This window comes from Aspergillus steynii, assembly GCF_002849105.1.
Source record: "Aspergillus steynii IBT 23096 chromosome Unknown P170scaffold_5, whole genome shotgun sequence".
NCBI classification, from domain to species: Eukaryota; Fungi; Ascomycota; class Eurotiomycetes; order Eurotiales; family Aspergillaceae; genus Aspergillus; species Aspergillus steynii.
This window is the reverse complement of record NW_020194402.1, coordinates 961,515-983,259: the sequence shown is the minus strand read 5'-3', so window position 1 is coordinate 983,259 and position 21,745 is coordinate 961,515. Positions and strand designations below refer to the sequence as shown.

General features: G+C 51.1%; 9 protein-coding genes and 1 non-coding gene across 10 annotated transcripts; 2 read left to right on the top strand and 8 right to left on the bottom strand.

Annotated features, from left to right (window-relative positions):
- Positions 1-119: 119 nt before the first annotated feature.
- P170DRAFT_t121 lies at positions 120-191 on the bottom strand. The gene has a single exon. It is a non-coding gene; the product is annotated as a tRNA-Ala (tRNA).
- Positions 192-511: 320 nt separating this feature from the next.
- Positions 512-2,341, bottom strand: P170DRAFT_437567 (legume-like lectin family protein). Its single transcript, XM_024849394.1, has 6 exons — positions 1,915-2,341; positions 1,832-1,855; positions 1,666-1,736; positions 1,523-1,604; positions 1,193-1,453; positions 512-1,138 (listed from the first exon to the last, which is right to left on the bottom strand). The coding sequence occupies exons 1-6, from the start codon at positions 2,014-2,016 to the stop codon at positions 689-691; spliced, it is 990 nt and encodes a 329-aa protein (XP_024703128.1). The 5' UTR covers positions 2,017-2,341; the 3' UTR covers positions 512-688.
- Positions 2,342-2,461: 120 nt separating this feature from the next.
- tim13 (protein translocase subunit TIM13) lies at positions 2,462-3,348 on the top strand. The gene is made up of 2 exons (XM_024852317.1): positions 2,462-2,695; positions 2,759-3,348. The coding sequence occupies exons 1-2, from the start codon at positions 2,576-2,578 to the stop codon at positions 2,984-2,986; spliced, it is 348 nt and encodes a 115-aa protein (XP_024703127.1). The 5' UTR covers positions 2,462-2,575; the 3' UTR covers positions 2,987-3,348.
- A 502-nt stretch (positions 3,349-3,850) lies between these two features.
- On the bottom strand, positions 3,851-5,747 carry pkaC (cAMP-dependent protein kinase catalytic subunit pkaC). Its single transcript, XM_024842747.1, has 4 exons — positions 4,864-5,747; positions 4,543-4,796; positions 4,113-4,487; positions 3,851-4,055 (listed from the first exon to the last, which is right to left on the bottom strand). The coding sequence occupies exons 1-4, from the start codon at positions 5,626-5,628 to the stop codon at positions 4,028-4,030; spliced, it is 1,422 nt and encodes a 473-aa protein (XP_024703126.1). The 5' UTR covers positions 5,629-5,747; the 3' UTR covers positions 3,851-4,027.
- Positions 5,748-6,258: 511 nt separating this feature from the next.
- On the bottom strand, positions 6,259-9,686 carry P170DRAFT_410176 (Sin1 family protein). Its single transcript, XM_024846836.1, has 3 exons — positions 9,379-9,686; positions 8,817-9,290; positions 6,259-8,766 (listed from the first exon to the last, which is right to left on the bottom strand). Exons 1-3 carry the CDS (start codon positions 9,399-9,401, stop codon positions 6,729-6,731), a joined length of 2,535 nt encoding a protein of 844 aa, XP_024703125.1. The 5' UTR covers positions 9,402-9,686; the 3' UTR covers positions 6,259-6,728.
- Positions 9,687-9,937: 251 nt separating this feature from the next.
- P170DRAFT_385797 (replication factor C subunit 1) lies at positions 9,938-13,590 on the bottom strand. The gene is made up of 5 exons (XM_024845745.1): positions 13,392-13,590; positions 13,280-13,301; positions 13,140-13,227; positions 10,715-13,077; positions 9,938-10,652 (listed from the first exon to the last, which is right to left on the bottom strand). The coding sequence occupies exons 1-5, from the start codon at positions 13,482-13,484 to the stop codon at positions 10,051-10,053; spliced, it is 3,168 nt and encodes a 1,055-aa protein (XP_024703124.1). The 5' UTR covers positions 13,485-13,590; the 3' UTR covers positions 9,938-10,050.
- Positions 13,591-13,758: 168 nt separating this feature from the next.
- Positions 13,759-14,951, top strand: P170DRAFT_385795 (mitochondrial 54S ribosomal protein uL16m). The gene is made up of 3 exons (XM_024845744.1): positions 13,759-13,886; positions 13,963-14,427; positions 14,496-14,951. The coding sequence occupies exons 1-3, from the start codon at positions 13,823-13,825 to the stop codon at positions 14,666-14,668; spliced, it is 702 nt and encodes a 233-aa protein (XP_024703123.1). The 5' UTR covers positions 13,759-13,822; the 3' UTR covers positions 14,669-14,951.
- P170DRAFT_476492 (uncharacterized protein) lies at positions 14,714-15,298 on the bottom strand (the record flags this gene model as incomplete). Its single annotated transcript, XM_024853352.1, has 4 exons — positions 14,714-14,802; positions 14,912-15,070; positions 15,125-15,183; positions 15,249-15,298. The coding sequence occupies 4 exons, from the start codon at positions 15,296-15,298 to the stop codon at positions 14,714-14,716; spliced, it is 357 nt and encodes a 118-aa protein (XP_024703122.1).
- Positions 15,299-15,771: 473 nt separating this feature from the next.
- Positions 15,772-18,740, bottom strand: P170DRAFT_447707 (uncharacterized protein; the record flags this gene model as incomplete). Its single annotated transcript, XM_024850907.1, has 8 exons — positions 15,772-15,796; positions 15,850-15,905; positions 15,955-16,053; positions 16,107-16,275; positions 16,341-16,963; positions 17,033-17,136; positions 17,891-18,410; positions 18,477-18,740. 8 exons carry the CDS (start codon positions 18,738-18,740, stop codon positions 15,772-15,774), a joined length of 1,860 nt encoding a protein of 619 aa, XP_024703121.1.
- A 377-nt stretch (positions 18,741-19,117) lies between these two features.
- On the bottom strand, positions 19,118-21,331 carry P170DRAFT_198381 (uncharacterized protein). The gene is made up of 5 exons (XM_024842746.1): positions 21,152-21,331; positions 20,958-21,082; positions 20,733-20,844; positions 19,414-20,595; positions 19,118-19,270 (listed from the first exon to the last, which is right to left on the bottom strand). Exons 2-5 carry the CDS (start codon positions 21,011-21,013, stop codon positions 19,148-19,150), a joined length of 1,473 nt encoding a protein of 490 aa, XP_024703120.1. The 5' UTR covers positions 21,014-21,082; positions 21,152-21,331; the 3' UTR covers positions 19,118-19,147.
- Positions 21,332-21,745: the final 414 nt, after the last annotated feature.

Sequence of the window (21,745 nt, the reverse complement as noted above, 5' to 3'; positions counted from 1 at the left end):
ATAACCTCAACGCAACCACCCTACAGGAAAAGCACCATTCCCAGAAGTAAAAAAGGAAAGACAACCAAAAAAACAATTAGGCAGTGCAACAAATAAAACAAAAAGAAAGGAACAGTAGATGGAGAGGCGGGGAATCGAACCCCGGACCTTTCGCATGCTAAGCGAACGTTATACCACTAAACCACATCCCCTGTTCGATGTAAGACTGACGTTCTCTTGGCTACATAAAGCACTTTCTAATTCTATGCAATTAACTACAAGGACTTCATTCCTTTTTACACTTCCTTATAGGTCGTGAGTCAGCTACTCGATTAGGTCCCAATTCTTATTTCGAAGATATCAATTTGTAGTGGAAATTAATCCATGTATTGGTTAAATCAGATCTTCTTTCCGTGTATTGTTTGTGCATTCGAGTCACCCTACTGATGGGCATCTGTTTGAATATATTTCTAGATTGTGCCAGCTCAAAGAAATATCCATACAACTACAAATCCACTCTACCAGCAAACCAGGACGATGCACGTGAAACTTTTATTTCGTCTCAACAATAAAGAAAAACCGAAGATACAAACATGACATGGCTATGCAAAGAGCGCAAATATAGACGAAGCTGGTTGATCTCGTCGCTTTTTTTTGGTTTTTGGTTCGTTTTCATTCAATTTGTATAGAGCCTCCACATACATCTCCTTTAAAACCTCGAGTATCTCTGCTTGGTGCGGTAGATGGTATATCCGACATAGGCACCTCCGATGGCGGCGAAGAAGAGAAGAGTCTTGAACAGGAACCAACCCCAGCTGCCCTTCTTCTTCTGGGCGCGCGTCTTCACGCGACCGCTGTCGTTCTTGGCGCTGCTGGCGCGCTTGCTGTCGGTGGAGCTGCTGCGGCCGCCGCCGACGCCGTACAGGTTGTTCGACTTGACGGAGACGATGTCGTGGTTGTCGCTCAGCTCGCCGGTCTCGGCGGAGAAGCCGAGGTAGGCGACGGAGGGGATGGCGATGTTGGATTCCGAGGCGTCCAGCGTGAAGCAGTTGTTCCAGGTGTCCTCCGACTTGTACTGCAGGTCCAGGGTCAACGTCTTGTCTTGGAAGTAGGTCAGACGGGCCTTGGTCGGGATGGAGGCGCCTCGGAGGCCACGAGCCTGTGATTTTCATTAGTGTCTGCCGTCCTATGTAATCAATGGCCAAGTCCTTACAGAGCAACCGGCAAGTTCGTTGGCCTTGCCGTCATGCGCCTGGTCGTAGGTGGTCTGGCCGTCGCCCATCATGGCCATGACGTAGGGGAACGAGGTACCGGGGCGGTTGTTCTTGTATGTGTCGAAGAAGATACCCAGACCCTCGAAGTTGTCGGTCGATCCGAAGACGGGGCCCTGCGTCGCGCGCTGCTTGGTCAACCACATGGCGAACCCATCACCGTGCAGATTGCCATTTCCGTGGATCTTGAATTCGACCTCGATCTATACAGGCGAGTTAGAACCGATGCTCGTAGCCGATAACCACGGGTCTCGACTTGATTGTAGACTGACCTCCCAGTTGGTAGCGGTGAGGGGGACACGCGAGAAGATCCACCCCTGCTGCGACGGTCGGTCCGCGGTAAGACGAACATATCTAGCGGTTTGTTAGCCCAACACCGCTCCACCTGAACCACGATATAACGAGGGGCAAGTACTTGTCGGCGCGGATGATAGTATCACCACCAAAATCGAACCAGCGGCTTTGGAAGTCCGAATCCAGATATGGCTGTGACAGTGTCAATGGAGCTGCGCAAAACGGGGGAGTCGGCCCGGTCGAGCCGCCGAGGGCCAAGCATGACAGATGGAGGGGGTGGGACCCACTGGAGCGAGACTGTGAGTTCGGAGCTGGAGAGATCGAACGGTTAGCACGAGAAGTCCCGTCGAGACTGGCGGGCTGGACATACTGGAATGCTCTTGATGTTGTCATCGCCATCGTAGGCGTTGGCAGCTGGCACAGCCGCCAGACCGACCAGGCCTAGCAGCGTCGAAAGCCGCGGGAGAAGCATTGCGAAAAAGTATCCGGTGATTCGATATCGATTGGAGTAAATTGGGGAGGTAGAACGATCGTGGAACTCGGTAGGGCTGAGGTAGTTGAAAGACCGACTGCAGCTAGCAATAAAAGTTGAGGATTCTCGCGGTTACCGTAATGTCACCAGGACATCAACTAGTTCAGATAGACACTAAGGTTGTGCGGAAATTGAAAGGTAAAAAGAAAAAGGGTCGTAAGAAAGAGAAATAGGACGGAAAGAATGAAGGAGTGAAGGATCCCGGAGAACGAAGAAAAAAAGAAGAGGAGGATTGTGGCGGGACAGCCTACCGGAAGAAGAGGAGGTAGTGGACAGATCGAACTATTCCCAAGTGCCAAAGTAAACACTGCCGAACTCCAAAGTGTCCACTTCGCCCGTGGCGCAGCCTCAAGCTCCAGCCACACTTCTCGAAGATCCTGTCGGAACTCACGCCGCTGCGCTCACGAACTCCCACGACCGAATCCACGCCCATTCCTCGCCATTACCCTCGTTTCACCCGTCCAGACACGATTCCCGTCCATTCTCATCCCCCGCGAAAATGTCTTTCTTCGGCTCCGGCTCCGGCAATGCGTCGCCCAACCCCCAGGAAACCAAGACCCTCATCATGAAGCAGCTGCAGCAGGAGGCCGCCATGAACAACGCCCGGACCCTGATCGCTGTATGCTCGACATCCGTCTCCTGACCAGACACCCACATCCCACCTCGCTAACAACCCCCGCAGAAAGTCAACGAACACTGCTTCGAAAGCTGCATTCCCCGGCCCGGCTCCTCCCTGTCCTCCTCCGAGGGCACCTGCCTCTCCAACTGCATGGAGAAGTACATCTCCATGTGGAACGTCGCCAGCCGCTCCTACGTCTCCCGCATCGCCGTCGAGAGCAAGAAGGCCGGTGGCGCTCAAGAAGTCCTCAACATGAACGCCCTGGCTTCCTCGTCGAACGACAGTCTGTAAACCCCGGCGGCGGAAGATGAATACATACTCCGGCGGATGCTATGATATAGATTTGCGGTCATAATGCAGATTGATTTGCCGGTCTAATATTACGGTTCCTTTTTTCCTTGTCTTTGCGACCTCGTGTGGAAAATGCAGAATGCTCGTCGACGTCTGTTTTTTTTAATCCTCCGCGCCTCCCTTCGAACGACTCATCCGGCGTTGTCGTTGTCCATTGTGATGACATGTGTATGATACAGGCAGGTACTATTTTTTGGTTGTATATCATTGGTTCGATCATAGAGGAACTAGAGGAGCATAATAGGTGTTCGGTCCTTGTAGCCTAGACATCCATTGTCATGACGTTATGTTCGCCGCCAATGACCTGCCAAAAGCTCGTCCGTATATTCAAGGCCTACTTTTATTGCAACAGACTGAAAAAAGATATATATGTACATTATACAGGTCCAAACAGAGTAAGAAAACCAGGAAGATCAAAACCAACATAGCCCCAGTATTTGCAATCACTAGAAAAGACAGCACAGGATCGAGGAATGAAAGTGATTTACGTCGATGCGGCCCGCCGGCCTCTCAACAGCCGGACCGACAGGCTTTCAACCCTCTCTCTAAACCAACTTGGAAGCAAGACAACGGGATAGGCGGTCTATCTTCATCGATCATGTCCAAAAATGACCAGAGAAATTTATGAAACACCGGAGCCCCGGGGTGAAGGAGGGAAAACAGGGCGAGAGGAAACGCAGAGAAACCATGCCACATATATAAACAGTATTCCGATGACCTCTCCCAGCATAGATAGAAAAGAATCAAGTCGGCCAGCGATCAGTGGAAAGAAAAAACAACCCGACATCACAAGAAAACAAGTATAGAGACGAACAAAATATAGATGAACCCCACAGCTGCTATCTCATACCACCAGCAGAAGCTGCGGAGTAATATATTTCATGGGTGCAAACCTTTTGGAGAGATGGTTTCGCACCCAACCTGAGCAGGCCCATTTCTATGGCGAAATAGTCATTGCATCATTACTCATTTAATAAGCAACTAGAAGTCGGGGAACAGATGACCATGACTGGGAAACCAAGTTAGTTACTAGAGCCATCGGGGTGTCGGAGAGAAAGAAACTTACAGGTCTTCACCCTCCTGTCCATACGACTCCGTCTCTTCCGGATAACGGTCGTACTGACTAGCATCGCCCTGTCCACCCCGGATGGGAGGTACGTAGGGGGCATCGATGTCTTTCCTCGCAAGGCGATCCCAGGTGACTTCGGCGAACCACGGGTGGTTCTTGACATCCTCCGAGCCACCGTGCAAGTTGCCGAGACGCTTGGTGAGATCCGCCGTGATAAGTTGCGAAAGAAGATCGACGGCATCCGGGTGGAGATAAGGCGGATATTTTACTCTGCCGCGGAGAATGTTTTCGTATATCTTGACTGGCGAGCCGCTGTCCCAGAACGGTGTAAATCCACACAACATCTCAAAGATCAGAATTCCGAGTGACCACCTTTTGACCCGGTTAGTAGTTGGTCTTGACTTCGCGACACGGTAGCAGAACCCACCAATCCACAGATTTGTTGTAGCCCTTGGAGGACACGACCTCTGGGGCCAGATAGTCGGGCGTTCCGCAGAGCGTCCATGTGATATCCGGAACCTCCTTTGCGAAACCGAAGTCAGTGATTTTCAAATGGCCGTGCCGGTCCAACAGCAAGTTTTCTGGCTTCAGATCCCGATAGATAATTTGCTGGGAGTGCAAATATTCCAGGGCGAGTGTAACCTCAGCCGCATAAAACTTGGCTACCGGGTTGGGGAATCGCTAGAACAAGAGAACGATCGACGGTCAGCTATTTCTCTCCCCGCGTGCCATCTCAAGGGCCGCTCACCTGAGACTTGCGGAGTAGACTGAAGAGCTCTCCTCCCTCGACGAAATCCATCACCATGTACAGGTTCCGCGAATCCTGCCATGTACCCCACAGCGTGACCAGGAACGGGTGTCGGACTCGGTTGAGCATGCGTCGTTCATCATTGGTGTGCTCGATCTGCTTCATCTTGACCACCTGGGCCTTCTTCAGGACCTTGATCGCATAGAATCGATGGTTGTGCTTGGATTGCACCAGGTGGACGCGGCCGAAGCTCCCGGTGCCCAGGGTGCGCTGCAGGGCGAAGTCCTCGAGGGAATACTTGCCCTTGGTGGTGCGAGCGTCCGAGCGGGCGGTCTGCTGGGCGTGAGCATTGCTCCCCGAGCCGGCGTGCGAGGCATCTTGCTGGGAGGAATGGATTATGTTCTGGATACTCGCGGCATTGGACTGGTGCGACGGCTGGTGGTGGCCGGAAGCGGGGTTGGTGGAGGGCGAGGCGTGCGAGGCGGCGGATTGCATGGAGACTGGATGACCGTCGGCGGCTTTATTTGACCCTGAAGAGTGATGGTGGTGATCCGAGGCCGAGGGATGGGAATGCGAAGAGCTGACGGTCGTCGAGGCCGCGGCGTTGTTGGTGGCGGCGGGCTGGTGGTGGTGATGATGGTCGGCAGCGATTGGTGACGTCTGCGTCTGGGCCGCGGTGGGTGACGAACCGGCTTCAAGCTCCTTGCTGAGGGTCTGCGAATCCTTTGTCCGCCTCTTTTTCAAGAGACCTCCGAGGCTAGGCATCGAGACTGAAAGAAGTTCACGGATTTAAATTTGACACGCAAACCATAAGCAATTCAACCCCGGACTGAAGAAAAAAAAATAAAATCGTGGAATAATTCCAGCGTGCAAACCCCCTCGTTCGACTATCAGAATCAGAAAGGAAGGAGGGGAAAGCTGCCGTGACCAGGATGAGCGCCCCTAATTTTTTTCTTTTTTTCTGTTTTTGGTTAGGAATAAGCTTGGGAGTGTCTTGTCTCGAATGGTTCCGGGGTGGATACAAGGGAGACTCCGTGGGTGTGAGAGGGCGAAAGACGGAGGAAACGAGGGAGACGAGAGTTTAAAGGGCGGTCAAATAGTCAAGACTCAAGTCAATCTAAAGGTCGGTGCTCAATTGGGCACGAGTCTCCCGCGCGACCAGGACTCGAGATCTGGGGGCAAAAAGGACACCCCAACGGCAGGAATTGACTGTCTTGAACTTGGGGAGATGGCAGCCAAGACGGACGAGAGCGAGAGAAAGCGAGAATCAGAATAATAATGAAGGTCAGTCGACCGGCCAAGACGAGCGGGGTTTTGCCTGCACTTTCCGGCCACTACGCACGAGGATGCACGACCTGCACCCTCTGCTACGATGGATGTACGACATGCTTTATCGCGAACTCTGGAAATCCCGGAATTGAATTTGGCTTCATGAGATGCGTGCCGTTGTCCGAGACGCGCTGATGACACCCCGGCACTGATGAGGTCATCCACTCCCACGGCCCAACGCCATCAGGATGGGTCGTAAAGGACGCCAGCAGGAAATGTGCGGTGACCTCATCACCGGCGGTCGGCCACTTTCTCACTTTCTCACTGGTGGATCGCTGGAACGTCCCCGCCTCGGAGTTTGGGCCTCCTGCTGCCTTCCTTCCGCTGCAAAAGCTTCTCGTCTGGCCTGCATTGCATGGCTTTGGAACCATCTCCGGCCATGGCTACACTCTAACCTAATTCCGTCGAGCCGAAGTCCATTCCGCTGTAATCGGCTGCCACCAACGTCCACCCAACAGATAAAGAAATGACAAGAAACCATGGGCTATACTCCGATGTACTCCGTAGTGCAAATAGTGCAAACCGTAGCGAATGTCTCAGATGCGATAATGAGCCATGTTCTTCTTAATCTCGTCCACAATCTCCACCGCCTCGAGCGCATTGCGCGCCTCGAAATCATATCGCTTTTGCTCGTTCGCATCGTTGCCCCGGAGAACGACGACCCGGAAATTCTTCGGATGCCGTCGACTGACCTTGCACCCGACCACGTCGTTGAAGCTGATCGATCGCGTCTTGGTGTCGGACGCCGTCTTGCCCGTATCCCCCGGCATGATATGCAAGTAGTCGTTGTCGAAGGTCAGGATCCGTTGGTTCGACGCGGTAAACGACATGGACTGTTTGCGATACACCAGATACCGCCGGTAGTACCCTCCGATGAGATCCTGCTGCTGCGTGAGAGGGTGAAGCATGCGCTGCCCGCTCTTCTTACTCTTCTTGCTCTCTTTACTGCTGGCGGGATTGTTGCTGTCGACCAGGAGAGGAGCGTTGGGGGATGAGCTGCCCGGTGATCCGGTGAGAGACTGCGGCCCGAATCGTCGGCGCACGAGGTCCAGGTCGGTGATGTTGCCCAATGCCTCCACGGTCCGGTCCAAAGGCGCGATCGTATTCGAGCCCATCACTTTGAGCAGGTAATTGCCCTTGTCCAACCCCCATCGTTTGCAGACGGAGTCGAGGATCTCGGCAATGTAACTGTCGGCAGACATGTTCATCGTTGTCGATTGGGCGGAGCCTTCCAGGTTGATGAAGCGGATCTTCAGGTTCTTGGTGATCCCCATGCGAGGGCTAGCGTGAGATATAGGGACGGCGGGCCGGTCAGCCGGGGTAAGAGTGTTATCATTCAGGGCCGAGGAGAACGGCTGCCCCAAGATCGGGTTCTGACGAGGCATTTTGTTCTGAGCAATTGGCTGGCTGGCGGGAGCCGGCGCAGGAGCCATAGTATCGGCATTGTCTTCTGAGGGCACGGACTGACTGAAGGCCGGGAAAACGCGTTCATTCTCTTCGAATTCCGCCTGAGATGCCTCCACGAGAGCAAACTCGTCATATTGCTTCCCCCGAGACCGACCTCGGGCACCCGCCGCCCGGTTGTTGTTGGATGTGAAATCGGCAATGGGAGACATTCGTCCAAGCGCGGGGAAATCGTATTCCACCTCGCCATCTTCTACCATTCGCAGAGTCCATCGATTGACGGTTAATTTGCTGCGCTCAATGGACGGGCTGCACCCTTCCTCCGAATATCTCCAAAGAGCAAGACCGATAGCCTCGGCCACTATAACCGGTGCTGGCTGCTCTGCCAGTTTAGATTCCCGCGCAATCGGTAGATCCAGTGGATCTTCAGGTTCGGCCGAAAATGGCACATATAGCTTGATATTTAGCACGTCGGTCAGACCTTTGCCTGACAGGACGGCGAACTTTTCGACGGGGTTGGTTGGCGCTCGTTTGCGCGCGTTGAGAGCCTTAGAAAGCAAACTCACTGGCTGTACCGTGCTGATGGGGCGTGGCGGCGGCAGATCTTGCAATTCGGGCGCAGGGGTCTTGGGCTTCCTAGGGGATACTGATTGTGACCCCACACCATTTTGTAGACGGTGCATTAACGCAACCGGCGATGACGAGTCCAAGCTGCCTGTTATACCAACACCACCTAATAGAGACGCGGAGCCAGCTGTGGCATCGAATTCGGAAGATAACGCAGAACCCACGGATTCGGCTCCTGAATCCTCCGCTTGCTCATGTAGATCCTCGATGGCCCTATTGCCAGCGAGCCTTCGCCCTTTACCCAAAGGCTCTATCACTTGATCCTGACCAGAAAATTGAATTTGGCGTCTCTTGAACGACGGGTCCATTTCGTTCTCGGAAGACAAATCACTGCTGGTCGTTGTCGTCGTATCTCGTCGCGGCCGTTCATTCACCGAAACCGCAGTACCTAGTGACCCGGTGCGGTAATGAGTACCCATCGTTGGATGTGATGGAGAAGTAACCATGACTTGCGGACCCTCTTGACGATCGGTTGTACGTATTGGCGATGATCCCGCCCGTGTTCGGATCGGCATCTTGGGAAACTGGATTTGACGAGAAGCTCTGCGGGATGTCAGAGAAGGCACATAACCAGCCGTGGTGTAATTACCGACCTTTGAGCACTCTCCCCGTCGTCGTCACTTTCGTCACTGAGATCGCTGCTATCCTCATCGTCGACATCCTGCTTCTGCTGCTCTTGCTGCTGACGGTCCCTTCGATGCACCCTTTTCCCGGTGCGCCCCTGATGCCGACGCCCTGTTATACCTGCGTTGCTTTTGCCCGTGACCATCCCTCCTTCCTCATCGTCGCCGTCGCCGAGCCCAAATCTTTGCGAATCATTCTCGTGTCGGGCGCCGATATTGTAATACTCCGACGATACCGCGGCCGTAGTAGGGATGGGAGGGGAGTAAGTTCGTTTGATGTGGGAGGCTGCGCTTTGAGCATTGGGGTTTGTAGAGGCTGAAGACCAGCCCGCCGCGCGGAATCCGGGAGTGTTAAGGACGGAGTTATTCACATTGATAAGTCGATCGCCTATGCCGTCTTTGATTGTGGAGAGGTAGGACGTGCGAAGCTGCCATATGGTGAAACTGAAACGCATTTAGCCCCCGACGATTATGTGAAGACCCCAGGGAAGTCAGACGGCTAGTGATGCGGAGCGCGCATCTTGGAACATACTCTTCATTGTGAAGCAAAGACATTTTGTAAGCGACTCGCGCAGTATCGCACAGACTCGGAGAAAAGAAGTCAAGGGAGATAGTCGCGCGATTTATGGCTGAGAGGGCAAAGATAGTCTCGTCCGCGCTCGAATGAGCATGGCCTCCGGGGCGGCGTAAATGGGCCAATAGGCAAGTCGCAAGGGCGAATGAAGGTGCGAGATCCCCCTTACAGGGCCAGCCTGACGAAGAAGGGATAATAGCAAGAATGAAAGGGGACTTGAACAGAAGGGCGAAAGCAGCCAGGTGCCAGAAGGTGCCGGACTGAGGGGTTTGTTCGTAAAAGCGGGAGGAGGTAGTGAGGCGTGGCGGCCTGGGGCTCCCACAGCAAAAGCAATCTGCAATTTCTCCGCAGATCAGCCAAGACAATCTTGATCGTCTCCAGACTAAGTCAATCTAATCCCACGAGCCTCAGCCAGACTGCAACGCTAAGCATTCGATCTTCGTGGTGAGCCATTTACAGCGATTATGAACACGTTATTTTTCAGTGGGCATTGAAGTACAAAAAGTGTATAAAGCCTATTTGAACCAATCATTTCTGATCACATCGTGCGCTGCCATTAAGAGTACATGAATGAAAATTACAATGCAACGCCAACAACCGGGATGAGTCGGAGGTTACCCGAAGACAACTTCAGGTGGCCTTGGCCTTGGGTTTTCGGCCTTTGCCCTTCTTCGGTTTTTCATCATCGTCGATAGAGTCATCGGTGGCCTTCTTGGCCTTCTTCCCCTTGCCCTTGCTGGCTGTTTTCTTGGGCACCCGGACATACTTGTCTTTTTTCAAGTCGAGTTCCTCGCTTTCGTCATCGTCTTTAGTCTCATCCTCCAACACCTCTTCTTCATCGGACTCTTCGATGGCATCTTCGATGTCGGGCTTCTCCTTCGGCTGCTTCTTCGGAGCAACAACATTGCTGGCCTTGATGAAAGGAAGCGGGTGCGAACGCTGGTTGTAGAGTCGTGTGAATGTAGCCTTGGTTTGTGTTTCCAACTTGACGTTTGACTCATCCATGGGACCAAGCCCAAGCTCGACAAGGGCATCCCAATCCTCGCGGGTAAGGAAGTACTCGTCCATAAAATCGATGACATCGTCCACACTCTCCTTGCCCTCAACCATTAGACGGCGAACCAATTTATCCCAGATGAGAGGTAGGTATTGCTGTCTAATTTCGTCACGGTCTGCAGACGAACGAAGACGCATATGTCCCTGGATTTCTTTGATATATCGCGAAAGTTTCCCTGAGAAATTCATATTAGTCGGAGGGAATCAATGTTATAAATAGTCCCGATAAGTAGCATACCTTGTTTGCTGTTCTGACCAAGCCAGCTAGTAAAGCCAGGACGTTCCATCATGTTACCATAGCTGAAGCTTGCAGGCCGGACAAAGCTAAAGACGGCATGGGTTGGCATCAGGCTCCATTGTTGTTGTGAGCCATGAATCATTTTGTCAACAAGGTCGCCGTCACTGATGCTTGATGCTGCATTGTCTGCCAGTTCGAGCATCTTCAGCTTCTGCTCTTTGCCTTGATATCCGCCACCCAAGGTAGGTCTAGTTCTGAGATAGTTTTCTTGGAGCATGAGATAGCTAAACTCGTGGTCGTTGAAATAAAGTTCGATCTTGTCATTCAACGTAGCCTTTGAACTGGGCGAGAACATCTGCGCGTTCAGAATCTTTGAAACAATGTCCCAGGGCTTCAGAATAACGTGTTTCTCCCAAGCCTTGGACATTTCACGGCCCTTTTCATAGTCGAGATTCTTTTGATCTAGCTTCACGGTCGAAAGCATGTTGATGACCTGCCGAATATCGGCGTTCGTTCCCTCAATCAGGCTGTCAAGCACAGGCGGAGGAATTCTGAGGCCCTCTCTGAAACATATGGTCGAAAGTCTGGCCCTGATTTGTTCGGCCGTTGGGCGTCGGAAAGGGAGCTCAAACGTGACATGATCGAAGGGCTTCATTTTCGGAAGTCTTCGCTCGTTACAGATGAGAATAAGGGGGATCTGGGTTTTCTTAGCGATGGAGGCCAGTGCTCCCACACCACCACGATCTCCAGCGGACATTCCATCAACCTCGTCCATGATTAGCACCATGTTCTTCTTGGTGCTCTCTACTTTATGACCAGCACCTGAAAAATAGCCCTGCAGAGAAGTTGTGTCCAAAACACCGTGAAGACCAGACTCAACAAGCTTCTTACTTCTCGTATCACTGGCGTTGGTCTCGACGATATCAAAACCCTCAATCTTCGCCACCAAATGAGCTGCAGTGGTCTTTCCAATTCCAGGAGGTCCATGAATCATGACAGAGCGATAAGTTCCGGATCCATCCTTTCCGGGTTTCGCGAAATTTGATTTGGCGTTTTTTCGCCAATTCCGTAGCCAGGCTTGCAGTTTTTCTACAACGCCCTTGTTGCCGCAAATCATGTTCATCGACGTTGGCGCATATTTGGTAGTCCACAGCAAATCGTCAACTTTAGCATCAGCCTTGGTGTCGGATTTAGCAGCAGCAGCCTTCGCCTTGCGCTTCTCTTCTTGTTCCATCTCAGCTGCCAAGGCACGGATTTTTTCGTCCTCCACCTTTTTCTTCGCCTCGTACTTCTCGGCTGCCTTGCCATCTCCACCATTGGCTGGCAGCCGCCGGATGAGCTCGAATAGTCCCTCTTCGTTGATTGTCTTTAGATTATGTTGCTTGATCGTGCTTAGTTTCTTAGGCCCCGCGTCGTCTCCTAGGACAACATAGCTTGTTTTAGAACTAGGAGCTCCAGTGACTTTGCCACCATACTTTTTCACCAGTGCCTGCCCTTCATCACGGCCAAGGTTGCCGAGGACACCGGTGAAGACGAAAGCAAGACCTGCAAGACAATTTTCTGCACCAACGGGCATCTCTGTATTCCCAGATCCCACCGGATCCCGTCGTTGAGCTTGAGCGGCAAAATTGAATTTGGCCTTTTCCCCGGATTGGGGCGGAGGCGAGGGGGGCTTGACTTGGGGGATGCTATCGAAGATATCTTGGATCTCCTTGCTCTCAGGTCGGTCGCTCGGGGGTGAGGCCTTCTTTCTCTTGGCCGCGGGGGTCGACGATGCTGTTTTGGAAGGAGCAGCTGCCTTTTTCTTAGGACTGGGTGTTTCTTTGTCCTCATCCTTGTTCAGAACTTCGGATTTTCGTTTCCGTCCAGGCCGTGAAGCTGCCGATTTAGATGCTTTGGTAGACGGCGCGATGTCTTCCATAACCACGTCGTCATCAGATTCCTCAACGGTGGCTCGCTTCTTACGTGCTGGCTTGTTCGAAGACGCTTGAGCTGGTCTTACAGCAAGCTCTTCAAAGTCGCTGTCGTTGTCGTCGTTCTCGGCCTCCACGTAGTCGTCATCGCCCTTCCCTGGCTTTCGGAATTCCTCTGCGTGAATATCGTCCCCACCGAGCTCATCGTCATCTAGTATTGGCGCAGACTTCCTTGTGGATTGACGGGGCTTTCGCTTCGGAGACTCTTCAACCACCACTTGTTTCTTCACCGGGGACTTCTCAGCTTTGTCATTGCCGCCGTCATCGTGGGATGGTTGAGGTTCTTTGGCCGGTGCGGCAGAGCTATTCTTAGAGGGCCGTCCTCTTTTCTTGCTTGAGGCGAAGTAGTCCGATGAGGTCGTTGGTTTGCCCTGGGAGACTTCCGGTTTCCTATTGTCGAGAGAGAAATTAGACGCGATTGACGGTTGTAATTAAGGGATTGGAGGACCAACGGTTTGCTAGGTGTTTTGGGCTTGGGACTTGGAGCTTTCGATACAACTTCGTCTTCATCCTCACTATCATCGACAACCTTCCTTCCGCCTAAATTGATGTCAATGAGACAATCCAAAGTGTGTATAGTATTGGGCCTTACGTCTTTTCCTCGGAGCGGGTTCCTAATGGAAATATGTTAGCTTAGAAGCTCACAAAAGCTGATTGCTCATGACGGAATCATCAAGGTAGGTGGGAAATGGGCAGTAACACACCTCTTTCTTCGCAGGCGGTTTCGCAGGCTTCGCAGGAGAGCTGTTGGAGCCTTGGCTGGACTTCCCACCAAAGAAGTTCCTAATATCAGGCATGATGATTATATCGATATAACCATGACTCGAAATGCCAATACCAGCAAGACAAGTTGAAGCGAGCCCGTAGAAGCTTCCACGCCAGCTATGCGCAGTTGCAATCTCCAATTGTCGAGCGCGATAATTCTCCAGCTCCGGAAACACGACGCGCCTGCCCGCAGGCTACACGGGGAGACGTGACCTAATTAGCTTACGTAAGCAAGGCAGCAGGTGGCACGTGCGCAGCGCTTGTTTCCGTGTTGGGATGGGAATCGGACTTGCAGATACGCCGATGCTCAGAGACGCTCCGCTTCATCCAACATTGTTCAGTCGGTACGAGAAGGCCGTGAGCATCCAACATGGCGATGAGACCACAGACCAAGCTCTTCTCGGGGCCTCAGATGGCCTTCTTCCGGCCTACGTGTGCGTCTCCTCTCACGACAAAACTAAAAGATTTTTTCGTCCTCCGCGGCGTGAAACTGACTGATATTTATTGCAGGTTTAACGACGCCCTCTCCGGCCCAGTCGCTATCACGATGCTTCTCTACGACCTCGCCTGCCCTTGACTGGCTGACTCCGAAGTTTATGGAGAAGTCGAAATCGCCCAAGGGTCGTCCGCATGTCGCAACCGGTGGATCGTATCGGGGTACAACTGTCGTCTGGGGCGACTACGGCCTGCGGATGAAGGACCATGATCGTCGATTGCCCGCCAAATCGCTCAAAATCGCAGAGGAAACGATCAAGCGGCGTTTGAGAGGTATGGACTACACGCTCTACAAGCGTGTGAGTGCCAACCTGGGTGTCTACACCAAGGGCAATGAACAGCGTATGGGTAAGGGTAAGGGAAAATTCGACTACTGGACGGCGAAGGTTCCAGTGAGCAGGATTGTGTTCGAGCTCAAGGGTAAACTGCACGAGAAGATTGCGAGAGAAGCGTTCCGATTGGCTGGCCACAAGTTGCCCGGTAGGACATTATACCTCCATTACAGAATGACCTCAAGGGCCAGCGCTAACTAGACAATCTACCTACAGGACTCTGGGAGTTTGTGCACAAGGGAGATCCCCCTGTCGTTGGAGTGACGAAACTTGGCAACGGAGTGACTCTGGAAAGTCTCAAGCGGCCACGCAGAAGCCCAGCCTTGGGTTCGGATAACCTGGAAGCGCCCCCCAAATCGACCTCCTCTAGCCCATCCGCCTCCCAATAAGTGCGGGCGCAGCCCTTCCTTCTCATCATGTCATTTATATACCTTTTATGCCCCCACGCCAGAACCAGGGCCATATCCTTGCTCCCTCCTACTCTTCGCTGCCTCGGTATCACCTCGGGTCTCGGGCTTCAGGTCTTGTGTATAATATTTTCAGCTTTGGATTCTCTTTGCGTATCTTTACTCGCAGATGTCGATTGTTTTCATACACGGAGTTCAATAGAAAGAAAGTATGATCGACTGTACCTTTGTCTGTATATCCCGAAGAACTAGCAGTGGCTTCTCCCAGTGCCAACTTCCTTGCCTGCTCGGCATCTTCTTCCCGCGCTCTCTTTTCAATACTCTCGGCATCATCGGGGCTGTACGGAATGCCTGGCTTTTCGCTCTTCGTATGCGCAGAGTTGCCTATGACTATCAGCTCCCAAAGCCTATTTGCGCCTAGAGTTCGACAGCACATACCACCCAATTGCCCGGTCTGCTTCGCTGCGGGAATTGTAAACTCCCGAATAGATTCGTATCTATTTCATTCGGAAACCCGTTAATTTGAATACGCATTGTTAGAGAGGACAGAAGGAGAACGTACTGGGTGCTTTCACCACCAGGCTGGATATCTACAAGCTTGGAATCGGACATTATAGGCAGTGTGGTTCTTTTAAAATATAGACTGAATCAAAAGATCAAAACCGTCGGAAATGCAACTGAAACAAAATATTTTTCGAGGAAAATATTGGATGGTAATGATGTAGTCAACTTGTGTTGGAGGGGGACCGAGTCTTCCACGGAGGAGACAGCTAATGACGTATCTTTGCCTCATCCTCAAGCAAGTTATGGTGGGACCCCGGCTTCCATTGTCTTGCAATACTATAAATGGAAACGATGGCCATGTGTTAATTCTTCAGATTAAGAATTTATCAGAGTGCTGCTCTTGATCTGAAATAATGCATTTAGAATCAGACCTTGTCCTTTAACTCCGTAGAACTTAAATAACGCCAGCATTGTCTTCTACAAATACATTATGCCCGTGAGACAACTACAACTAAAATTTAAGATAAAGAATACTATTCGTATTGTACAATTCTCATCAATCGTCGATTATCTATCCATGATTAGAAGTCCATGCCCATCAAATAACTGTATCTTGATGTTAGATGTCTATCTTTGCTATACTAGAGAAGACGACAAACCTTTCATAAATACGCATAAATTTGGCAACAAACGCTTCAAGGTGAAAGATAACTTTCTGTAGGAAGAGTTAGCTCTGGCACTCAGGATGGCGGGGATCGTCTTACGCTGCCTTGCTTGATTCTGTGCTCATAAAACGCCGACCACTTGATCACGTCAGGCTTCAGCGCGTCGTCAACCTTCACGATAAGGTTGAACGTGAGTGTCTGCAAGGTTATTAGTACATGTCAATGCCATAGACTGTCAGAGGCGGACAGACCTTGATAATGGTAGTAGGCGGTATGCAATGTGTCAAAAGATCATACAACCGCGCGCGAACCTGCAGCAATCTAGCAGGTGACCGCTCGGCCAGAATTTCGTCTGCAGTCAAGGCGATAAGAGCCTCCCAGTCGGGCGGGGGAACGGGGGTATTATCCGTCACTTTCTCGCTATATTTTGAGAAGACGTCAGTGATGCGCCTTTTCCGCGCTTCTGGGAGCAATATCAGGCTCACCTTTGAGCGTAAACGGCCTCGAACATGAGTAATGCCCGACGAAGATTCCGTTGGCTGTCCTTCGCTATCCTCTTGTTCAACCCGGTCGCCTCAGGCCAGCCTTCCTTCTTGCCGGCATTGCTCAAGACGGAACATATTTGCTCTTCTGTTGGCGCGGCAACCCTAACCAGCAGGGTTCGCGAGCGAATGGGAGCAATGATGTTGGAGGTGCTGTTTGCCAGCAGAATCAACCGCAGATTGGGACTGTACTTCTCCATGGTCCGCCTCAGCGCAGCTTGGGCATCGCGAGTAAGATGATCTGCTTCGTTGATCACGACGACCTTGAACCGCTGCTTCGCCGAGAGATCGACCTGCTGGGTCTGCGCGATCTCTTTCAGAAGTTCTTGGACAACGACGCGGTCATAATTGCCAACGTCGGACGGTGTGATCTCAAGGTGGTAGATGGAGGAGACGATGTTGAATTCCAGTTTCCGGTTACTCGTCGTCTGGAAGACTCGAGCGTCGATCTTGATCTTTTCGACTCCGGGGCCGTACAATTCCTTCAACGTTGCGATCACACGGGTTTTCTTGCCCGCACCGGACGGTCCGTAAACGAGAAGGTGAGGGAAATCTCCGCTTTGAGCCTAATGCCAATGCTATTGTCAGAAACGGTCATCTTGCTTCGCATCGGGGAATGATTAGGTAGAACCTACCAGCGACTTTAGGCGTGCCGACAGATCGTGATGGTATGAAAGAGCGTCTAAAGAGCGCGGGCGCAACTTGTCAACGAGAAGAGCCATTTTTGTAGCTTGGAATCCTGCCGTGGGTTAATTAACAGCTTCACTTCGGCTGGCCACTGGAAAAGTCCTCGAGGTTCGGGATAGCTTCGATTGAATGCAGACGCGTCGGCTCGTGACGCGCGAGCTTAATTGATGATCCGTGCACGGTATATACTGACTAAGCACCAGCAGGAGCCAATGACAATAACCCATTTTGATGCATACAAATGGATGGAATGCAAGCGTTTTCGGCCCATTATTGAGGGCACACTGCTACAGGAGGATTATTGAGAATTCCCTATGCTAAACACGCCATTTTATCAATTTATTCAAACAAGGGATAAAGAACTGTTGCGCTGTCAAAAGACCGTCGCCCAATGCACCCAACTTTGGTTAAAAGATAAATTGCTAAAACGAACAAAGGTAAAGAAAAAGATATTCCTAGCCCATTTTTGTAATATGTACATCTATGAATTGATATGATACAAGTATCTCTCGAAGGATTAAACCCCATAGGAGATAGTACAGTACATTTTGTTATGCTTTTGGAGAGGAGATTGAAGCTTCCTCGCTAGGGTCGAACTGTCCCTGCGAAATGGGACTTGGTTCTGGATGATTTCCAAACTGCCAGATCTTCCCCTCAAAGTGATTGTGCATGCGGTGCATCACTTGTACGAGTACTCTTCAGAGCGTTGTGATGTCCAATGACCGAGTACGGTACTTGGGACATGGGTCGATGCAGTGCATCCAGAAATTTATACGATTAGCCCGACGGCATAGGCTTGAGGACACCATTATCATCGTATCGTGCTTCTGTTTTGCTGTTAGCGTATTTTTCCAACTGTGCGCTCTCTTGGCTGGGCAGCTTACTGAAGAATGTATACGAGAGCGTAATGGTATCGATGCCCTTCATTGCCGGATCTTTGGCGAAGTCAGGATCAATGAAGAAGAAAACCGGCATGTCCACAGATTCTCCAGCATTCAACTTCTGCTCTTCGAAACAGAAGCATTGGATCTTGCTGAAATAAGGAGCGACCTGTCCGGGCGTGACACTGTATGTCGCAACCCCGATGATATCCGTAGGACCCTTGTTCGTGGCGGTATAGAAAGCCAATGCGGTTTCACCAGGGAGAACTCGAACTTCTCGTTGCTGTGGCGTAAATTTCCATGGCAGAACGTCTGAAACCGAGCCATTGAACGTGATTCGAAGACGGCGAGAATCCGTTACGGGTTTTACACGAGATGAGGTATCGTTGTCTCCTCCGCGGTGGGTAAGGACGGGCTGACCGTTCCAGCCAGTCTGTTGGCAGATCTTTGAAGCAACTGTCAGCTCTCGTAGCTATAAGGACAAGACCATGGTATGGGGATTGGCACTCACCATCTTGTACAGAGGGACAGAGCCATAAGCAAGAGCAACCGTCCCCAGAATAAGACTCGCAGTATAATACATTGTAGAGGCATTTCGCTTCTGTGACTGGGGGGTATTAAAGGGCGTGGAGGCGGCATTTTCTCTCATGAGTGGGTTGCGACTGAAGTACCTCTTTCCGAGGTCCAAACCCTTTGATGCATTACATCCGGACGGTTTGAAGCCCGTTGCCGGTGACAGAATCCGGCCCCATGAGGAAATTGGGCGGGCGAACATGGCTATAGATTAATGTGAATGCGGACGCAAGTCGGAGCACTCGGCTGATCACCAGCTTCGTTCCGCGCAAGACATAGCAAGCACGTGATCGGGTCTTGGCGCAATACTATGTAGCGATTGAGGGACGAAGAAAGTCATAACTTGAAGGTATTGAGATAAATGACTTGGTAAAATTAAGTAAAACCGAATGCTACTTGATCTTTTGACAATGTAAGATTTTCGAAAACTGAGTTACATAAGAGGGGGAATGAGTTTGGATCAAAGCGCAAGTATATAATTAGTGTAAAGTGTAGTATAAAGCATGTGGTAATACAGAATTCGTCAGATGCAACATTAGACACTCTATGACTTTAAGCTGATAAGCACGAATGAAGTGAACAAATGAATTTATCACTCTGGTGAGAACGCTATTTCAAAACGCTTGTTGCAATCTTCCCAAAGACACCTCGAACCAAGCTGGGTCGCTCTTGAAGGCAAGTTAGAAGGATGGCGGCACTAATAGCAAATGTGGCGCGCTCTCGGTATTGATACTGAATGAATTTCGAAAAAAGTTAGAAAAGATCAAAGCCCCAAGAGTGATTTGAGAAGTTGTACAAAAATGGGAAAACTTGGATAAGAGGACAGGAGGCGCATTACTGCATGCGAATGAAGTGCTGAGGGAATCCAATCTCACCTTTTTATCGTAATATCTTGGCAGCACGGTGGCTGCAGCCCTGGGTGCCACAAACAAGGCAATTTCCTGGCGTCTTCGGGCGTTCTCCACGAGTATACTCCAGCCGCACATAAGACATCCGGCACCGACACACAGTCCAGAGTCCCACATTAAGGGCGTCACCGTTTCTTTGTCGAAGATTTTGGGTCCAATGCGCGTTCGAGCCAGGCAGACAGAGTAATAGAAGATGCTCACAAAGGAAGCAAGAAAAGATGATGATCGCAAGGCATCGGAAATCGCTCGATAAATGGATGACCTTGATTTAATATTCCGAAGGCGGAAAGCAATTTGGAGCGGTATGTAAGTTGCACAAGCAAACTTGAAGGTTCGAGCGAATCGATATGCGGCATGTTTCTCACAGCTAGGACCACAGCCCATATGAACCATTTCACACGGTATAGGAACTGTTTTCATTGGGTCCCCCCATTCCACGGGCCAGGAATAATCCTTGCACATAGATTCGAGAAGAGGAGCTTGGCCCGTGTCTTTTCCATAGACAAAGACTCCTCTTCTGGCTCGGCGAAGGGCCTCGATTAGGCGGTTATCTACCTTTGCAGCCTCTCCAATCCATTTCCCGTAAGACCTAGGTAGCCTTTCGGGCATATAAAACCATGCCCACATCACGATTGCAGCGCTGGCTGCAAACAACCCTGCATCTGCCAATTGAGGCGCATAAACCTCCACAAGAGTCCGGTGACCCTGGGATTTCCGTCGTAAACGCCACCGCGCCCACGCCATACAGGCCATGGAATCTACCGCTCTAGTAAGACTGAAGAGAGTAAGATCCATTGTCCTACCGGCAAGCTGAGGACGACCGAGAGCTGCGGCGTTACCGTCATTTTTCCCGGTAACATTCCTCTGGCTTGCACCGTTCTGGCGCTCTTCCAGATTTCCTTGTAATTTAATAGGCTTTTGGTTGAGGAGTCCAAACGTGAACCACGCAGAAACCAGGGTAGCAATGAACCTCACCAACCGCAAAGATTTCGCCGAAGCGAGAATGTCAGCTCGCGAGCCAAGACTACGGCTCACACGCCGCAAAATCCGAAAACATAACAGCGGCAAAATCGTGGAGCCCCCGATAAGAAGCCCACAGAACGTTGGGAAGCTCTCTAGCCTTAGTGAGCTTCCAAATACCGAAGACAGCTGCACCTGTATGTTAGCCGACTATACCCACTTCTTGCGCCATTCCAGTACAAATTAATCAATACTGATAGGTGATTGCGACAGGGGTTGTCTTGACGACGGAGCTGATGGATTGAGTTTCCAACGAGAAAGCCTACCTCTTTGAATTTCTGTTTATGATCCAGGTCGTTTTTCCAGATGCGCTGTAAGCATGAAACTATCCTGGGTGCAGTGGAGGATAAATGGCCCAATACATAAGCGCGAAGAATTCTGCGACAACATCGAATCAGATATGCCAATTCCCTTCAATTATGGCCTTGGCAGTGTAACATGGCAAGACGTTCTAGATCGAATGAAAGATAGATAGAACGGCGGATACTCACGGTTTTAGGGCATGGATGGCGATTTGACGCCTGCGAGGATGTCCTGCAGAGTCCATTGTTTTGAACTGACCTACTTCATGACCACGCTTTTAGATAAGCATTTTCAAGAGAGAAAAACAAACACCCTATAGGGTAATGTCAGCCATTGCCGCAGGTTAACAGACGGCCACCCATAGTAAGGCCCTTAATCATACGTTTGAGGTTCTGGATGGCCAGCATGAATGAGCAGGTATTAGGAAATCCCCAGCTGCAGTGATATGACGATATCGTACAATTCCAGCTGCATTACAGAACCAGGAGACCAATACACACAAGAACCAAGTGCTCTGCAACCAAGCGCAGTGACCAGGCAGACCGCAGCAAGGGAGTGAGCAGGAGTCTTTCGTGCGATCTGCCGTGGAGCCGGTACAACCGTGCGACCTAAAATTCGACCTCGGCCCTAGAGGACGCGAAGAAAGCGGTTTGCGAAGCCCGGCTCAGGGGTAGGAACTAAACAGTTGGCTGACGATCCTCCGTATGTCAAAGTCTCAAACTCGGGGTTTTGTCGATGACGCCCGTGGAAATGGCCCTGCGACTTCCAGTCAGGTACCTTCTTGTGGGGCATCAAAAAGGCAAATTAATTAACCAGGAAATTCGAGCAATAATTGGACGTACTGTTCGCGGTCATCCACCTTGACCAACCTCAGGATTGCGGTGGTAGACAAGGGGGCTCAAAATTTACGCTGAAGAGCGAGCAGGAGGGGCAGCGAAAAAAAAGAGGAAATCAAGCGCAGAAGAAGAAGAGAGTT

Bases quoted from the DNA above. Each gene is read 5' to 3' on its own strand.
- P170DRAFT_385795 (XM_024845744.1), top strand. From the start codon at position 13,823: ATGGCGATGAGACCACAGACCAAGCTCTTCTCGGGGCCTCAGATGGCC. The intron at 13,887-13,962 runs GTGCGTCTCCTC...TATTTATTGCAG, and splicing joins GGCCTTCTTCCGGCCTACGT to GTTTAACGACGCCCTCTCCG. The intron at 14,428-14,495 runs GTAGGACATTAT...ATCTACCTACAG, and splicing joins GGCTGGCCACAAGTTGCCCG to GACTCTGGGAGTTTGTGCAC.
- P170DRAFT_198381 (XM_024842746.1), bottom strand. From the start codon at position 21,013: ATGGACTCTGCAGGACATCCTCGCAGGCGTCAAATCGCCATCCATGCC. The intron at 20,845-20,957 runs GTGAGTATCCGC...ATGTTGTCGCAG, and splicing joins GCCATCCATGCCCTAAAACC to AATTCTTCGCGCTTATGTAT. The intron at 19,271-19,413 runs GTGAGATTGGAT...AAATTCATTCAG, and splicing joins CAAGATATTACGATAAAAAG to TATCAATACCGAGAGCGCGC.
- P170DRAFT_437567 (XM_024849394.1), bottom strand. From the start codon at position 2,016: ATGCTTCTCCCGCGGCTTTCGACGCTGCTAGGCCTGGTCGGTCTGGCG. The intron at 1,605-1,665 runs GTACTTGCCCCT...ACAAACCGCTAG, and splicing joins ACTATCATCCGCGCCGACAA to ATATGTTCGTCTTACCGCGG. The intron at 1,139-1,192 runs GTAAGGACTTGG...TGAAAATCACAG, and splicing joins ACGAACTTGCCGGTTGCTCT to GCTCGTGGCCTCCGAGGCGC.
- pkaC (XM_024842747.1), bottom strand. From the start codon at position 5,628: ATGCCTAGCCTCGGAGGTCTCTTGAAAAAGAGGCGGACAAAGGATTCG. The intron at 4,797-4,863 runs GTGAGCGGCCCT...CTCTTGTTCTAG, and splicing joins GTCTACTCCGCAAGTCTCAG to CGATTCCCCAACCCGGTAGC. The intron at 4,056-4,112 runs GTAAGTTTCTTT...TTGGTTTCCCAG, and splicing joins GGACAGGAGGGTGAAGACCT to TCATGGTCATCTGTTCCCCG.
- tim13 (XM_024852317.1), top strand. From the start codon at position 2,576: ATGTCTTTCTTCGGCTCCGGCTCCGGCAATGCGTCGCCCAACCCCCAG. The intron at 2,696-2,758 runs GTATGCTCGACA...CAACCCCCGCAG, and splicing joins ACGCCCGGACCCTGATCGCT to AAAGTCAACGAACACTGCTT.
- P170DRAFT_410176 (XM_024846836.1), bottom strand. From the start codon at position 9,401: ATGTCTTTGCTTCACAATGAAGA. The intron at 9,291-9,378 runs GTATGTTCCAAG...AATGCGTTTCAG, and splicing joins TCTTTGCTTCACAATGAAGA to TTTCACCATATGGCAGCTTC. The intron at 8,767-8,816 runs GTCGGTAATTAC...GACATCCCGCAG, and splicing joins GACGGGGAGAGTGCTCAAAG to AGCTTCTCGTCAAATCCAGT.
- P170DRAFT_385797 (XM_024845745.1), bottom strand. From the start codon at position 13,484: ATGCCTGATATTAGGAACTTCTTTGGTGGGAAGTCCAGCCAAGGCTCC. The intron at 13,228-13,279 runs GTAAGGCCCAAT...ACATCAATTTAG, and splicing joins ACCCGCTCCGAGGAAAAGAC to GCGGAAGGAAGGTTGTCGAT. The intron at 10,653-10,714 runs GTATGCTACTTA...TGAATTTCTCAG, and splicing joins TGGTCAGAACAGCAAACAAG to GGAAACTTTCGCGATATATC.